A 17,908-nucleotide genomic window follows, 5' to 3' on the forward strand; every position below is an offset into this window, starting at 1 on the left:
GCGGTGTGTTGACATCGTATCTCCATTTAGCTGTGACACCGGCCAAAACAAATGAATAAGCCTCACAGGATATCTTCTAGGTTATGAAATACTTGGGTGCCACGTTGCAAATGCAAGCAGCTAGATGTTCCTCTGGCAAATAAAGGTTTTGTTTTTTGTTTGTTAGTGGAACTGTCAGAGAATTAGATTATATGTGGGGACATGCAAGATTTCAAAACTGTAACCCCAAAACCAGAAAAAAATGTATGGCCAAATTAGGTTAGATTAATTTTGAAAATGAAGAGTAATTCTGAGGAGTCTTAAAAAGACGCTATCTGCCAATGAAACCAGCAGGCACTGGAAGACTTCTGCTCAACTTGGCAGAATTCATGCCTGCCCAAGAGCTTGGATTTAGTTATTTATTAGAAGCCCTTGTCTTGCTGAGTTATTATAAACCATTACACTTCTACGCTGGATGGTGTCATAGTGGTTAGAAGCCAGAATTGTCTGGTTCTTTACAGAAAAGAGGCTTAAAGGAAATTAGAGCTGCTTATTTTGTTTAATCTCCCAGTCACAATCATAAGAAGGAAAGCTTTACCACTCTAATCTCTCTCTCTCTGTTTTCAGTTGATATTAGAAAAAAAAAGCGCCTTGTCTCTGAGGTTCAGCAAGTCTGGTTTCAAACCCAGCCACAACTGGGTGAGCTTGGTCAAATGATTTCACCAGTCTCGTCCTTGGTTTTTTATTTTAATCTGGAAACTTTGAAGGAGGCTAATGCTAAGTACCATGCAGTATTTTACTTTGAATAAAAGGACTTCATTGCTGAATAATGGACTGAATTAAAACAATAGCTTTTATTTATCATAATAGCTAGACTTTATTAAATGCTTCTGCAAGACGTCATGATTATGATATTAAAACTCTGACTGAAACCTTATTTAAAACTAAGAAATCAAGGTAACTATGGCCTCATCTAAATGAATAAATTGAATTTCAAAATTTTAAGATGTTTTAGGGTATAAAATATAAGTTCGTATTCAAGTGTAAGAATGTTCAAGTGGGTATCATTTTGTTTAGAAAGAGAAAAACAAATATCGTATATTAACGCATATATGTGGAATCTAGAAAAATGGTACAGATGACCTTATTTGCAAAGCAGAAATAGAGACACAGACATAGAGAACAAACATATGGATACCAAAGGGGAAAGGGCATGGTGCGATGAATTGGGAGATGGGGATTGACATATATACACTATTAATACTATGTATTAAATAGATAACTAATGAGAACTTGCTGTATAGCACAGGGAACTCTACTCAGTGCTCTGTGGTGACCTAAATGGAAAGGAAATCCAAAACAGAGGGGATATATGTATACGTGTAGCTGGTTCACTTTGCTGTATAGTAGAAATTAATAGAACATTGTAAAGCAACTGTACTCCAAAAAAGTTAATTAAAAAATGTCATCTAGGGCTTCCCTGGTGGCGCAGTGGTTGGGAGTCCGCCTGCTGATGCAGGGGACGCGTGTTCGTGCCCCGGTCCGGAAAGATCCCACATGCCGCAGAGCGGCTGGGCCCGTGAGCCATGGCCGCTGAGCCTGCACGTCCAGAGCCTGTGCTCCGCAACGGGAGAGGCCACGGCAGCGAGAGGCCCGCGTACCGCAAAAAAAAAAAAAAAAAAAAAAAAGTTATCTAGAGCTTACAGTGTCCTGGGCACTGTTCCAGTCTTGCCTGCTCCTGACTCTTCGGTCTCAGTGCCAAAACGCATGTTCTTGACAAGTAAGTCAAGAATAGCAATGAACAGATCTAATTCCTTGAAGTGACACCAAACATGGTGGTGAATCTCCCAGCAGTGACCAGACTTTGCATCTCTTCCTCTGAGAGCACACGACTGGTGTCCCTGCAGGTAGGGATGCCTGTTCAAGAACATTGCCAACCACAGGGGAGTGGGGAGAGGGGGATGGTACGGTCAACTGGTTCCAAAAACCTACTAGAATTATTCTTTGGCTGTACCTCCTCTCTTGACCTTCTTCAGCTGGTGGCAGGATGATTTAGTGGTCAGGAATCTAGCCTTTGGAGCCAACCTGCTTGGGTTCAAATTCTGGTTCCTCCTCTTAGCGTAACATGACTTGGACGGTTTGCTTACCCTCTCCGTGTCTCAGTGTCCTTGTCTGTAAAACGGCCATAATAATGGTAGCGCCTGCTTCATTGGGTGGTTATGAGAATGAAGACGTTAATACATGTAAGTCATTTAGAACTGTATCTGGCATAGAGTGAGTTCCAGAGAAGGCTTAGCTTTCGTTGTTATATTATTGTACGGGTCTGGGATTAGTCCCTGAATCCTTCTGGGATGTGGTGAGTTTTAGAAGTAAGTCGAATTTACCCATGATTGACTCATACCCGCTATTCCTAGCTAAAAGCAAATCTTGCGGTTAGCATTTGTTTTACATGGAGCCCAGGAGTTGAGGGTTATGATTTTCCTTGTCATTCCCCTTAAGGCAGCCTTCGTACTCAAAACTTCCCTCTATTTCTCTGAACTCCTTAGAAAAACTCCTTTTTCCCATCCAAGAGCCCTGTAGGGACTTAAATCTGAGGTTCTGGAATCTGTTTTTGGAGGAGACTGTGTCAATTCTGGACCCTAAACAGAACATTTGCAGAATTCCGTACGGTCCTGTTTACTTCTCATTGCTTGCCCCCTTGCTGCTTTTGAAACTCTCTGCACCAAAGCTGCCGTAACGGCCGCGCCTTCCTCACTAGTGTCTGCTAAATGAAGTGTCAGAGGAGTATCTGGAAGAGCGGTCTCGAGGGCCCCAAGGTTTCCAGATCATTTGGAACTCAGTGTAATAATATCAGTGCGATCAACAACAAGCATTAGCTTGAGTCACTGATGCTAAAACAGGGAGATGATTTGATTACTTTTTCTAAAGGATTATTCAACGTTGTCCCTACATCTAAATATTTATGTACCAAGGTCAGAATTCTTGGTACATGATGCAGCAGCACTTTTGAACAAGTCATGAATTTTGGCTAGAAATCAAATTTCAGGGTGGGTGGAGTGGTGAGTTGAAGGATGTCTTTGAGTATCTCCCCTTTAAAATAAAAGAGAGCGTGCAAGTGAGTAGTCTGCAGGGAAGGAGCTACAAGATCTGGAAACTATTCACAGCTCAGTCATTCACTTGAAATTCATTCCTCCTGCCCTTCAGTTTGGGTAAGCATCAATTACTTATCTAAAATCTGTAGTGAAAACTTTTCCAGACACATAATAAGGAAAGTATCAACAACTCATGTTTAGAGGAAATGTGCTTTCTGAAAATATATTAAGGGTTGTTGTATTCATTCTATATTTGTCAGTTTCTGTATTGGTTCCATCTCTCTCCTAACTTTTTAAGAAAAAAATGATATGGTTAAGTTATCCTTTTGCTGAAAGAACAAGTATGTCATTATTTTTCACAGACCTTCAACTCTTCTTAGAAAGCTTTTGGCGAATCTTGGGGATAAGCAGGGGCAGGGACACATGTCTGAGGGCTTGGTATAGTGTCTAGGGCAACTATTTGATGACTGTTTTACCCATCTAAACTTTCCTATATTCCTTAGTTGCTTTGGGATGACCGTTTGTTTGCCTGTGTGCTTGAGGTTAGGCGGGAGTCATGTGTGTGTACACATGTGTGTGTACAGCTGCCATCCTGTGTGGATGTCTGGGTTTCATATCTGCATTTATAATATTGTATTTTCTAAGGTCTGTTGAATTTTATAATTTTCTTTTTTTTCAAAAATAGAAACCCATTTTCTTTCCTCTTAATTTAGCTTCGGTACATTCTCACGAGACGGTGATACAGCATGGCTGTCGTAGCCCTGCGTGGTCCAAAAGTCCAGTAGGAATAAATGCAATGATACGTGTCTGAAGTCTGCTCCTATACATGTTTATACATATTAAAGATCTGTGCATGAATAATTTTCCTGGGCGGTATTGAGCAAGTAAAAATCATGGCTGTAAATATTTTGCTTGTGATTTTGTCTGACTTATTTTTTGGTGTCTTTTTGTCAGAGATACTGACAACTCTTTCCAACTATAAATCTTAGGGAATACCATCAACCACCTAGAGGGGAGCCTCCCCATCGTGTGTCACAGGTCTGCCTTGAATCGTCTTGAGAATCGGTTACCAACACTTGCTCTAGATTGAGAAACTGAGAATGAGACTTTGGGTCTTGGTAATTCCAGCAATTCTCATACCTTCCACATCAGCTACATTTAGTAAGTATTGCTTTTGAACTGACATTTGAAATTTTTTTAATTAAGTAATTCCAAGAACATTTGCCTAGTTTTAAATTGCCTGCTTCCAATTGCCCTAGCTGAATGGTAACCTAGAAAATTCATTTATGCTCTGCAGTCATTCTTCATCACCAATCTATCAGGACATATATATATATGCCCATAACAAATATAGCATAATTTTAATTTTACATATTCATATACGTCAAAATTTAATACGGTGCCTGCACGTAGAAGGTATTGACAGCGTTTGTTGACTGACAACACACTTTGTGTAGATGACATGGATGCTTTCCTTTGGAGCAATGTGAAGGATCTAGCTCCAAATTAAGTCACTAATCTGTGTATCCATTAGAATATTTCCTAAAAGATCTTAGATCATTTACTTATTCTTTCTCAAAGTGTGACCAGTTTCTAAATTTAATCCTAGAAGGGGATATTTAGAATACAGAAATTGTAATCCTTTTTATATGATCACTTCAGGATGATATTTATACATATTTTTTATTTGCAGGCAAATCATCTTGGGGCCTGGAAAATGAGGCTTTAATTGTGAGATGTCCCAGACAAGAAAAATCTCGGTACCCTGTGGTCTGGTATTACTCAAAAACCAACAAACACATTACCACCCAGAGAAGAAGTCGTGTAGTTGCCTCAGGGGAACGTCTTAAGTTTCTCCCAGCCAAAGTCAATGATTCCGGATTTTATACTTGCATTATCAGAAGGTATTATCCAGTCCTGTTCCTTTGTCTTTAAGAGTTGATAGTCTGAGCTGCCTCACTTCCCTTCTCTTTCTAGACCTCTCTGCAGCAATTGAATTTATAAAGTGATTGGAATAAAAGAGCACCTGAGGAACACCATCAGGTTGGGCTTTAGGTGATGGTGAACTCTCTGGATGTATAATGACAGGGTTTAATTTGTAGCCCAATTAGAAAAAGACCTAGCTTTTCTAGTGACCAGGAAAACTGAGAGCAGTGGCTCACGTTGGGCTCCAAATCAGAACAAACCAGCAGCCTAGATGTGGGGTGTCAGGAGGCTTATGATGGGTGTAAAAGGGGGGTCATCTGTGCCTCCCACGTGAGGGGCAAACCCAAGAAGTTTACCTGAGACTGGGGGCCCACAAGTCCCTCACTCTACATGTAAATTGCCAACTCTTGTGATATTGTGCCTGTTTGGTACGTGCAAGGTGTCAGATGAACTAAGTCAAAAGGCAAGATGGGTACAGTTAGGTGCCTAGGTTCTGAGGTCAGACAGCGTTAGTTTCAAAGTCACGGTGCGTCACTAGTTAGCTGTGCATTGCTGGTAAGTTACTTCTCCATCCTTGTTTCCTCATCTGTAAAATACACGTGATAGTAGAACCCACTTCAAAGCGTGGCTATGAGAGTAAAATGAGATACACAGTAAACTCTTAATAAACACTAATTATCTTTATTATATCAGGTCTCCGTGTTACAGCACATACAGTGTATACAGAAATGGTGAGGGATCATTTTAAAGGCTACTGTAGGGCTTGCGTTTTACCTAAAATGTAACAAAAAGCATTTAAAACTCTAGATTTTAATGATTATTTTAGAAGAAGAACCACTATCTGTCAATTGTTTTAGGAAGAAAAGCAATATTAAGTAAAAGTTAGAGCTGGGTTAAGTTATTTCATAACGCTAAGTGACTTTTTAAAAAATTGTTTGATTTATTTTCATAGTCCTACCTCCAATAAGACTGGATATGTGAATGTCACCATTTATAAAAAACAACCAGGTTGTGATATTCCAGACTTTCTGATATATTCAACAACATCTGGATCAGAAAGAAATTCCAAAATATATTGTCCTACAATTGACCTCTACAATTGGACAGCGCCTGTGGAGTGGTTTAAGGTAAAAGGAAACGTGCAGGAAATAGATGAAAATCACACCATCAGAATAGGTGGAAGTAAAGAATTACTGAAAGTGGACTGGAACTTTTCATTTCAGAATTGTGAAGTTCTTCAAGGACCCAGGTACCGAGCACACAAGTCATTTTTGCTGATTGACCATGCAAACAGCAAGGACACTGGTGATTATACATGTAAATTTATACACAATGAAAATGGAGTCAATTATACTGTGACTGCAACCAGGTCATTCACAGTTATTGGTAAGCTACTGAATTCAACAAAATGCAATACTTGGGAAAAGCTAACGTGACAGAAATTGTGTCCTTCTTGTTGATTTGCCGGTACTCCATGCTCCTCCCCAAACTTCCTCCTGACTCATCTTATGTGTATTTTCTAATGTGACGCAAAGAGATTTTCTAAATGCACTATCAAGATGTAAGACATTTTGGAGGGAAATTACGCTGCTGATCCAAAGCCACATCTGTTCTGTCCTCTGTGGCTTCATTTTTCAAAGATAATGTGATCTGAATGCTAACCTAACGTTTTTTTGAATGGCAGTACCACTATTTGGAGAGCAAGATTAACTCTCTGTCTCGCAGTTTGTTGTCAGAGGTTCTGTAAATAGAGGAAAATCGATTTCATCTCTGTCATGACTAGCCGGTTAGAAGTTGCGTGAGAAGCTTTGCAAAGAGATACATAGATATTGTCGGCTGATTTGCAATCTCGATTTGCAATGCTTTCATCATCATCCAGGACCTTAAGGAGGTCATTTAATTCTACCTTTTTTTTTTCAAAATTACTTTAAATTCTATAAAAGTCCATCAGGGGTGAGACTTCACAGTCAAGCCTGTTAAATCTACAAAGAGTTGGGGTCTCCTTAGCAGAGCTTGATCTATGGGTGGAGATGAAGCAGGACCTGTATGTCTGGCAGAGTCCTCAGGGCAGAGCAGTCGTGGAGAGGAGTTTTGGTTTGTAGTTTTCCAGTGCCCCACCGCTGTAACATAAGCATCGCTGGACCACATTTGTGTTAGTACCTCTCAGTGTTCAACATCAAAACCCGCAGGGGTCCTTAATCACACCATCCCGAAATAAATGAGAATCAAGGGGTGCAGGAATGCAGCCGTGCATTCACCGTGTCTAGGCGTCAGTGCCACAGGCATTTGAACTTCCTGATAGGGTGGGCCACACGGGTGGAACGCTGTGAGCAGAAGTGTGGACTTACGTGTTTATCACTTCAGGAGTCGTCTGAACTCGTCCCTGTAGCGTTCGTTATGCTTTTTCCTATAGAATCGTCGTTTTCTGACAAATGCTGCGTCATGCAATTAATTTAATGCTCCGGATGGCATTTGTTTTGATGATAAAAAGAGAATAGAAAATATCAAAAAACATCATAGGTAGTAAGAGGACGTATTGCTGGAACGTTTTTGTTTCGCGTGTGTGCGCGTGTGTATGCATGTGTCTTTGTTGCCATGGATCACAACGAGAAAAATCTGAGAAACATCACTGTGAAAAAGGACAGAAATATGAAAATACAAGCTTTATATTGATGACCACCCAATGCTTGCCTCATATTTACATTTTTACATATTTATATTTAAATGTTTAAATATTTATATAGATTTACATATTTATATTCTCTTTGATTTCAGATAAGCAAAGCTTTTCTTTGCTTCCAGTAATTATAGCCCCTCCACAGAATGAAACAAAGGAAGTGGAAATTGGTAAGAAAACTTTAAGAATACTGTAAATGTTTCGTCTGGAACATCTTTCCATATGACCCCTGTTCTGAATTCCCCAAGCAGGGGTCAGGCTGTTACCATAGCGGATCGTGAGGATTAAATGAGATGCGTATTTGGAAACACCCACCTTGGGCCCTTGCTAATATTAGGAATATGTGGTCACAGCAACGTACAGCACTTACATTTGTACTGCACTTGGCTCTATTTTATTTATTTATTTTGGTGCTTTCATGTGTGCTACCTCATTTCACTCTCATTTCTATCCAACTGTCCAAGGAGGTAGATATCGTCCCCACTTTATGCTTGTGGATGCCTAGGCTTAGAGAGGCTCAATGACATACCCAAGGATGTGGCGTGAATAAATGGTGATGGAGGAGAACCCAGATTGTATGCCTCTGTCCGTCTCTGCTTTTCCTGGTTCCCTGAGAGAATGGGGTCAAAATCAAAGTGCTTAGCACGTAAAGCAAAACGACGCTGACTGCCTCAGAGCTGCTCTACTGCTTTGCAGGGTTTTCCACGTTCCTCCCTGCTTTCGCCAACGCCCTCCTTCCCACCCGTCGACATGAAGCTCGAGTGCCCCCTCCTCCGTGAAATCCCCCTGCCCGCCTCCTTACCTGCCAGGGAGCACGATCAGAGCCAGCATCCGGCTCTGATCCAGGGCCACCAGCACCAGCCCTGCTCCCTGCCCTGATGGCTCCCTCTGTATTCCCATGCCACTCGTCTGTCTTTCTGTTAAAACACTAGAATACCGTGTGTTCTGATCGTTTGCTTATACCGTTGTCACCTCCCTGGAGACTCTAAGTTCCTCATCCCTCTTCAGATGCTTAATTCTTGACACAGGGACGAAGAACTCAGTAAAGGATGGCTGAGTACCCAACCCAAGGCAGGAATCAGCCCTTAAGCTTTTAGTTCTAAAAGGAGGAAATCGCAAATTAACAGGAGTGGGAGTGGAGAGGCTCTTGTTGGACGATTAAGCAGTGGGATTGTGGCTGATTCAGGTGAAACGGTTTTACCGACAAAGGTAGCTTACAGAGAGATGAAGGGGATTCCATAGGAGAAGAAAGGAGTGGAAGACATCCAAGGAAGAGGGGATATACATATATACATGTGACTGATTGATTCACTTTGCTGTACAGCAGAAACTAACACAACATTGTAAAGCAACTCTACTCCAATTAAAAAAAAAAAAGGAAAAGAAATGGCAATGCGTAGTAAGGGGAAATCTTAGATTATAACGTGGCATTGGTGAAGCCTCTATAGTTTCCACTGCAGGGGAGAGGGGAGAGGGGCCTGAGCTTCAACCTGAACTGTGAGTGTGATGAAAACGATGGGAGACGGAGAAGGTGGCAAAGTGAGGGCAGAGAAGGAGGAAGGTGCTGAAGATGAGGAAAGGAAATGGGAATCAATTCATGACACACACTAGACGTTCAATGACTTTTTCTCACCTGCAGTTAAATTAAGTCCTCTCTGCAGAACTGACTTCTATTGGTGAATCGCTTTCCTTCTCATCTAGGAAAACCAGCAAACCTAAGGTGCTCTGCTTGCTTTGGGAAAGGCTCTCAGACCATGGCTGACATCCTGTGGCAGGTTAACGGAAGCAACGTTGAGAACTTCGGTGAGGCAAGAATGCAAGTGTTGCAAGAGCAAACTCAAAGGTATTTTGCAGTCTCAGTTAAAGCATCCCCTTCCCTTCCCACAAAGTTTGCAATTGCAAAATAAGCACTGAAAGTAACAGGTTGTCTTACTAGTTCTCGCAGCGAGCTGACTTGCCTAAACGCCGTGTTAAGAATAGCGGATGTAAAGGAAGAGGATTTCTCACTGAAGTACGACTGTCTGGCCATGAATTTCCGTGGCCTGATCACGCACACCGTAAGACTAAGGAGGAAAAATCCAAGTAAGCCATGTCTCTGAGACTTGGGTCACCTGAGTTTGCTGTTAACAACCGGAAGCTGAATCATATTCTTAGAGAACAGTGTATTGGAGTGTGGCTCCAGGGGAATCCATCAAGTCAGAGTGGTCCATCTCATAGATTGGAGGCAGGGGGAGAAAAGATCTGTCTTGGGTGTAGGCAACAGAAGGACATATTGTGTGTAGAGAATTCAAGACAAAAACGAAGCCACGCCACATTCACTGTGCTTCCCGTCCTCGGCACGTCCAGACAGCGTTAAACGAGTCCGTGAGGACGTGCCCCTCCTCTCGGGTGCAAAGGCATCTTGCTTCCACTCCCTCCGTGTATCACTGCGCACACAATGATGGCAGAAAAGTAGTTTTACAAACATTTCCTTCCTGACCACCTGTCAATTTCCTCACTTGTTTGCATGTCCAGATAAAGACACCCCATTGGTTAGATGTAGCATTTAATCCGGTGTAATGAAGGGTGGGGAGAAAATTTTGATACTTTAACTTGTCACTCCATGTACCACTGTGTAGAAATTATGTAATGTGTTTGTCACATAGTCATAGGGAGAGGTAAACTCCCAGTTTATACCCCTAAGTGGGGTATAGTCCAGATTAATTTGGATAAACCCACAAAGGTACAACATGGTTGGGAGAGATGAGAAAACAGACCGCCAGTCAGATAGGGTCTTTTGAATTCAACTTTAACCACCGATTTGCAAGCTGTTATAAAACAAATGGAATCATGACTACTGTAGATGATTTTAAATGCTGTCATGTTCCATGGGTCATCAGGATTCTGCCAGTTATAACTGTGTCACCCCAGGACATGCGGACCCTGTTGAGATGTCATTTTAGGGTGACATTTGTGGTTCTGGTGGGCACGGAAGATCCCGCAAGAAAGAGGAAGCCACCTCCACCCCTAGCACTGCCATGCTGTCCTTATCCCCATGCTTTTCTCACATTGTCATTATATGAACGTTCTCCGGGTGCCTGTGTATTGGAATTGTTTTCACGTTACATGTACTTGGTGATTTTGTTCCTTCTAATTCATCTGTATATGCTACCTTTCACCTGTGTTTCTTCAAAGCAACACAATTATACTCTGTCTCAACAACTATGTCAATTAAACAAAAACTGTTACAACTGCTCTCAAAGGTCACAATGAATTCCCTTATTTCTAATCATACAATAAAAGAAATTACACATTGTCCTGAATTTTAAAAACAAAAACTAAAAAACCTGTGTCCCCATATTATTAAATATCATTAAACATTTGATACTACTGCTATTAATAATAATAGTACACATTTATTCATTGTTCCCTAGGTACCAGGACCTGTCATTATTTCCCATATAATTTTTCATTTATTTTATCAAAAATCCATGATGAAGAGACTATTACCATCATCTAGTTTTATAGGTGAGGAAACTGAGGCAAAGAGAGGTTGAATAATTGGCCAGGCTGCAGTTACAGAGCCAGGATTCAAAGGCAAGCAGTGCTTCCTGTTTATAAGCTCTTACAGAAAGTATTCAGTGTTTAGTCAACACGTACAAGGATCACTTACACATTTATAAAATAACTAACATTTAGGAAGATACTGAACTTCAACTTGCCTTAAGGTCTTGGATTAACTTCTTTCTTCTAGTTAGCTAGTCACATGCATAACTACTTCACGAGAAATAGGGATTCCCGGCATGCATCCAGATAGGATTTTTAGAAAGAGTGACCTGGAAAGGAATCCTGTTGAAATAATTCACTCAGGGAGTATTTATCATTTAAACTGATGACAGTGCAGACACTAGGCTCACTCACAATTTTCAGTTTTGGATCGGTTCACCTTGGTCATTCTTTTTTTAATTAAAAAAAATCTTTTGACCATGCCATGCAGCACGTGGGATCTTAGTTCCCCGACCAGAAATCGAACCCGCACCCCCCTGCAGTGGAAGCTCGGAGTCCTAACCTCTGGACTGCCAGGAGAGTCCCCACCTTGGTCATTCTTGATTTCATAGTGTGGATATGCAGGGAGCTGATGAACTAATGAAGGGATTTGCAAATACAGACCAGGGATTTTCTATGGCAAAACTGGGAGCCTGTGTTTTGAGATCAGATGAAAATGAAAAGGGAGCTATCTAGCCAAATCTCATTTGAGAGTCTTTTCACATTTATCTTTAAGTGGGACTATTTGTAAGATGGGATAGTTAACGATTCTAAGGAGGGAAGTAAACTTAAAACAGCCAAAAATACTATTGACGAGCACAGTTCTTACATTCAATTTGTATATATCTGATTCAATAAATACGGGGGCCATCTTGCATATATACGTTATGAAGCAATGAGTAAGGATAAAAGTTCAGTGATGGCTAATAATGTTCATCAGAAGGGAAATATAGGGCATATTTAGGACCTAAAACCCAGTCATTTGACTTCATCAAATACACATTAGAGACTTAGATAGCTCTTGTTCCTTCCCTGCTTTCCTATGCCACCAACCCAGATGCAATAAGTCCCCAAGACCTGTTGATTCTTTGTCCTTAACGCCGCCAACGCCAGGTTTGTCCATTCCTTCCTCATTATTGCATGAATCTGGCCCCTACTGCAGAAACTTCTCATCCCATTCGACTCCGAGGACCTGTGAGTCACAGAAACAAAACTTCCACTACCATCAGATTAATCTCGCTTGTAAACCACTTTCGCTGTTAACGAACCACTCAGCACTCTTCAGTGGCTCTCATGACCAGAATAGAGACAAAATGCTGTAGCTGGAGCCTCAAAGCTGATCAGAACCTAGCCCTAGACCCACCATTCCAATCATATGTTCCAGTAATTCCCCAAACTGGATCATCCCCCTTCCTCAGAAGACACACCCCGTCTCTGCCCTTGGGCTCACAGCATCCTCTCTTGCCAGGAATACATTTTTTTTTTTTTTTTTTTTGCAGCTATCTAAATCTTACTCATCCTCCAGAGACCTTATTCTGCAAGAAGCCTTCACTGCCCAATCCAGCATGGAGTGAGCACACCTTCCTAAAACCTCTGCTAGCTAAAACTAATGCTTTCACTTCCAATCTTAGCTAAGTTTACATGTGTCTGTCTTTCTCTTATGCTTTGAAAATCCCCTACAATGCCTAGCCTGGTGCCTTGCACAGAGTAGGGGCTCACTAAACATTAATTTACTGATTCTTAAAACAGCCATGAAAATGCCATGTAGGCATCCCTTGTATAAATCTCTCATCCCAGTGGAAGCCAGCATCCACGTATTTGTTTATTTTCTCCTGTTTTAGGAATAATAATGATCATTTTTCTCCTCCCCCTATCTTGAATAGTGGATCAACAAAGCACCTACTACGTGCTTGCAGGATTTAGCATATTATTCTTGCTAATCAATGTCTCGGTGGTAATTCTAAAAGCATTCTGGATTGAGATTATTCTGCTCTGGAGAGACATAGCTAGACCTCACAAAACTAGGAACGGTAAGTGGCACGTTTCAAGTTTTCTTCAAAAGAAAAGGTTCTATAAGGGCTGTTGGTTGTTTATCGAATAATCTCTTAATAGTTATGCTACTTAACACAGATTCCCTTTTGCTTGCTAGCATGTTATCAATAAACCTTTTTGAGTCCACTCAGAGGACACTCTCCATCCTGCCTTGTCACTCCTCGTGGTTCTGAGGTTCATCCCAACAGCTCCAGTTTTCTCCCCCGTAGAATTGCTGTTCTTACTAAATCCCCTGTAGCAGAATCTGCTCCAAGCCCAGAAAGGGCATTTTGGAAAATGGGAAAACTTTATGGAAGTCAAAACATTAACAAAATTGTTCCTGTTTTCCAGATGTGAACAGGTTAGAAAGGTCCATCAGAATGCAATGTATTTTACCAGAAACCCTGTTCCATAAAGAGTCTTACCTACCTACAGGTGTATACCCATGAAAGAAGACAGTGCTGCCTGCTTATTTAAATATGAACACCGTTCTTTCATTTGGAGGCAGATAAAATTTAGATTTTCCATATGGGTCACTCAACTAGAGCTAATTATTTGATTTGTGGGAAATTCAGATCCTTAAAAACTGCTACTCTTTGGCCACCGTTAATTACCCTTTAGCATTTTCACGTCCCCATGGGGAAAACGAAAGCTAAACTTGAGATCTGCTCAGCATAGCAGAAAGCCCCTTAGCCATGAGTATAAATACTTATTAACAGATTATTAATCAAACTTGACAATATGGTTTGAACTAAACTAGTCAGGCTTTTGCCTGTTTTTTATCATTCAGTCTGAGATGGTAAAAAGGAGAACTTTGGGACTAAGACTGGTTTCCTGATGACATTTTGTGGCAGTAGATTGTTGTCATGGTCTCTGGATTCTAGATTATTTGGGGCGATGAGATACATTCACCAACAGCCATAAAACTCCCTGAAGAATGTCTACTAAGAGTCCAGTGAGAATTTTTGAGGACCAAGTAATAACATTGTGTTCTTTGTTCTCATCTTCAGATGGGAAGATCTATGATGCTTACGTGATCTATCCACGGAACTGTAAAAACAGTCCAGAGGGGGCCGGCTCTGTGGAGTACTTTGTTCACCAGATTCTGCCTGACGTTCTTGAAAATAAATGTGGCTACGACTTATACATTTATGGGAGAGATCTGCTCCCTGGAGAAGGTAAAACTGTCAACAACCATCAGGGACAGAAATTCATATTCATCAGAAGGATAAGTAATAGGTGGTCTTATCCCTGCCATCATCAGGAGCTGCAATTATTATTCCAGGTCATAAGACTAGAGCTTTTCAATATTTCTCCAGGAGAAGGAGGTACTTACTCTTTGCTTCTCCTGCCCCCATCACCACCCTGATCCTGAGGTCTTCACAGTCGTGTCAGTGATGTGAAGACAGGATAAGGCATCCTTGCTTGTGGATTTAGCAGGGTCCAGCCCCTACTTCATTCCCCATGTCCACCACTAGGATAACTGACATCTCTGAAGTCCCTCTAGAAGATTTGAAGGAGGACTTGAAATCCAAGGAATTTTGTTCTACTGTCCAGAGGCACTGGCTAAAATATTTGAAAGGACTCAGAAAGGCTTTATGATTTTCCTTATATTGGTGACACATTTGCAAATTTATATCCTCACAAGAACAGATAGAATTGTGTCTTCTGTTTCTTAATATTCCTAGTTGATTTCATGTGATTTTGACAGTTGGGTCACAATTCTGGCATTTCAGTAGTCGTTCTCCTTTCCCTCCATATTTATGTCAGGTATCTAGGAACCCTCTTTCTAGCCCTTCTCACATTCCTCAGGGACCAGGAAGTGTGTGGAATATGAATAAGGCAGGGACATCAGGAGTGTAAGTCCTCTAAAGTCAATGTTTAATAGACTGTGAGTTTAAACTGGCATTCCTACCGCAAAGAGGGCTTCAAGTGTCTATGGAATTAAATGTATACACGACAGGTGAATCTGGTTTATCCTGCAATATTTGGATAATGTTAATGGCCTAGGACCAGCTTGGGAGACATGTATAGAGCGCAATTCAGGAGAACGTAACCCACATCTCGCCCGAGGCTCTCTTCTTGCTTCAGCTCTCCCCACTGGCTACCCCTGCAAGTCGAGAGCAATGTCATGTTATTCAGATGCTCATTGCCTGTTACGCATCTGCTTATGAGGCTGCAGGGACTCCAGTTGTTTGTGATGTCACACCAGGTGCGACATGCTCTCCATCTCTTCTTTCTTAGGTCCGCCGACCTCATTGCTAGTTACACCTCTCCCCAGCCAAACGTGAGTGCCAGCTCACTGGTGCTCAAGCTTGTGTGGCCTTTATCGTGCTGTTTTTCATTTGGAAAAGTTTCCCACCTCCACCTCTCTCAAGGATGTCCTCTGACCTTACCTCAACCAAAGTAAAACAAAATCCAACAAAACACACCAAACTTCACTCTTCCCTTAGAAACAGTTCATGACAGGCCCATGCAGTGTATTTCTTCCCATGACAATTACTCTCCATTTGCTCCTTCAAATTCATTCTGCCCCCTCCTCCATCCAGTGGTCTGGTAGCTGATCCTTACAGAGGCGTCTCCCCCTTGCTCTCTGCTCCACGCTGGGCTTGGCCAATGGGAGGCACTGGCAGGTGCTCGGAGGGCAGGGTGCATCCCTGTTCCCTCTGGGTGGGGTCCCCTGGGTAGCTGTGCCCCTCTCTGCTGAAGCACTGGCTCCTGTCAGCTGGCCATCCTCAGACACCTACCTGCTTTGGGCTCCATCACCGCTCCCCTCCCGTCACACCTGGAGGGCAGTTGTGGCTCCCTGACATCACCTGCTGTGGGGCTCTGCACCATCTCTTGTTGATTTCCTTTGGCTCTGCCCACATCTTTTATAAACTGTCCTTTCATTAGATTCTCTTTAGTCAGTACTTTTGAGGGTGCCGAGCTTTTTGTTAGGATCCTGACTGACACAAGGTCTCTGTCGGGCACTATTCGACATTCATTTCCTGTTTCAGACCATGTGGACCGGCAGTCTTCAGCCTCCACTGCCTAAGAATGTCTTGAGTTGTTTTGTTCATGGTTGTGCTTCCTTAATCATGCCGTTCCCTCCTTGCCGTGAGAGCTGGGTGGTTTTACATGTTCTAAGTCCACCCAGAAGTTAAGTGAAATCACCATGGAGTTGACGATCCATAAACACTGATTTGATAAGGGGATCTGATCTCCCTTAAGATTTCCCTAGTCTGGATCAAATCAGCTTCTAAAACAGAGACTATTAGGGGATGAAGTGGATCCAGGACTCCCTAGAGACTTTAGTCAGTTCAGAGAAGCAAGGGTTCCTGAGTTTGCACTCTTTTTTTTCCCCCCCACCGTCCCTTTTTATTTTATTTATTTAAGATTTATTTTTCTTGCGGTAACATTCGTTGAATGTGAGTTTCATATGTACAACGTATTTCTACTTCTGTACAACCTACAGCGTGCTCACCACCAAAAATTTAGTTTCCATCCATCACCATACGCTTGGCCCCCTTTACTCATTTTGCCCTCCCTGCGCCTCCCCCTCTGGTAACCACTGCTCTGCTCATTGACCCGGTGGGTGTTCACAGCATATGCTCTTCACCATATACTTGTGATTTTTCCCACTTTCTTCCGGTAGCTGATTTCTACTTTCATACTATTGTGATTGGAAGAGATGCTTGATAGGATTTCAATCTTAAACTTATTGAGACTTGTCTGGTGTCCCAACACATAATCTAACCTTGAGAATGTACCATGTGTGTTGAGAAGAACCTGTGTTCTGCTGCATTTGCACGGAACGTTCTGTAAGAAGAGAGTGAAAATTCTAAGTCCCTTTACAACACGTAAGCTAATATTCTAAGAAGATAAGATGTATCGATAGCTAGTGAACCTGAATTCGAAGCCTCCTGCTACATATCTCTACGTTCCCACTGAACTGAAGGACTCTGGACTGCTCTGCCTGGGAGAGAAGAAGGCTTGGGGTGGATATTCTCATCGTGAAAGAGCTGTGTGTCCTCACCCCTCCCACTGTGTCTTTTATCACTAGATGTAGCTACCACAGTGGAAACCAGCATTCAGAAGAGCAGGCGGCACATCTTCATCCTGACCCCTGAGGTCACGCACAGCAAGGAGTGTGCCTACGAGTGGGAGATCGCCTTGCACAACACCCTCATCCGGAACGACTCCAAGGCCATCCTGATTGAAATGGAGGCTCTGTGCCCGCCCAGCGGACTGCAGTTTGGGGAGCTTCAGGACTCCCTCAAGCATCTCGTCAAAGTGCAGGGGACCATCAAGTGGAGGGAGGACCTCGTGGCCAACAAACAGTCTCTGAATTCCAAGTTCTGGAAGCACATAAGGTACCACATGCCGGTGCCAAGCCAACTTCCAAGAGAGACTCCCCGCTCGGTATCCTCGAGTGCGCAGGGGCAGCAGTGCTTGCTTTGACGGCTAATGCACTGCGTTTGGGGGATCCAGATCGCTCCCAGCTGGGTCACGCCGCTGTACCAGACACTGGGGGAGGAGGCTCCAGAAATGGGAGTATCGAGGGTATTCCGACTTCAGGTTTCATGCACTGACTTTCCTTCCATTTCCCTGGTTCTGGCTGGATGCAAAATACCCCGAGATTTTCATCCTCAGGCTCGCTGTCTTCACCTCACATCCCCTGCCTCATCTCCCGTGG

At 42.4% G+C, this 17,908-nt stretch overlaps 1 protein-coding gene across 1 annotated transcript; it reads left to right on the forward strand.

Annotated features, from left to right (window-relative positions):
• Positions 1–1,824: 1,824 nt before the first annotated feature.
• Positions 1,825–17,673, forward strand: IL1RL1 (interleukin 1 receptor like 1; the record flags this gene model as incomplete). Its single annotated transcript, XM_082851688.1, has 10 exons — positions 1,825–1,886; positions 4,061–4,232; positions 4,765–4,975; positions 5,950–6,383; positions 7,773–7,844; positions 9,376–9,517; positions 9,611–9,756; positions 13,083–13,229; positions 14,241–14,558; positions 17,276–17,673. Exons 2-10 carry the CDS (start codon positions 4,172–4,174, stop codon positions 17,671–17,673), a joined length of 1,929 nt encoding a protein of 642 aa, XP_082707814.1. The 5' UTR covers positions 1,825–1,886; positions 4,061–4,171.
• Positions 17,674–17,908: the final 235 nt, after the last annotated feature.

Source organism: Leucopleurus acutus (genome assembly GCF_964270905.1).
Source record: "Leucopleurus acutus genome assembly, chromosome: 12".
Lineage (NCBI taxonomy): Eukaryota > Metazoa > Chordata > Mammalia > Artiodactyla > Delphinidae > Leucopleurus > Leucopleurus acutus.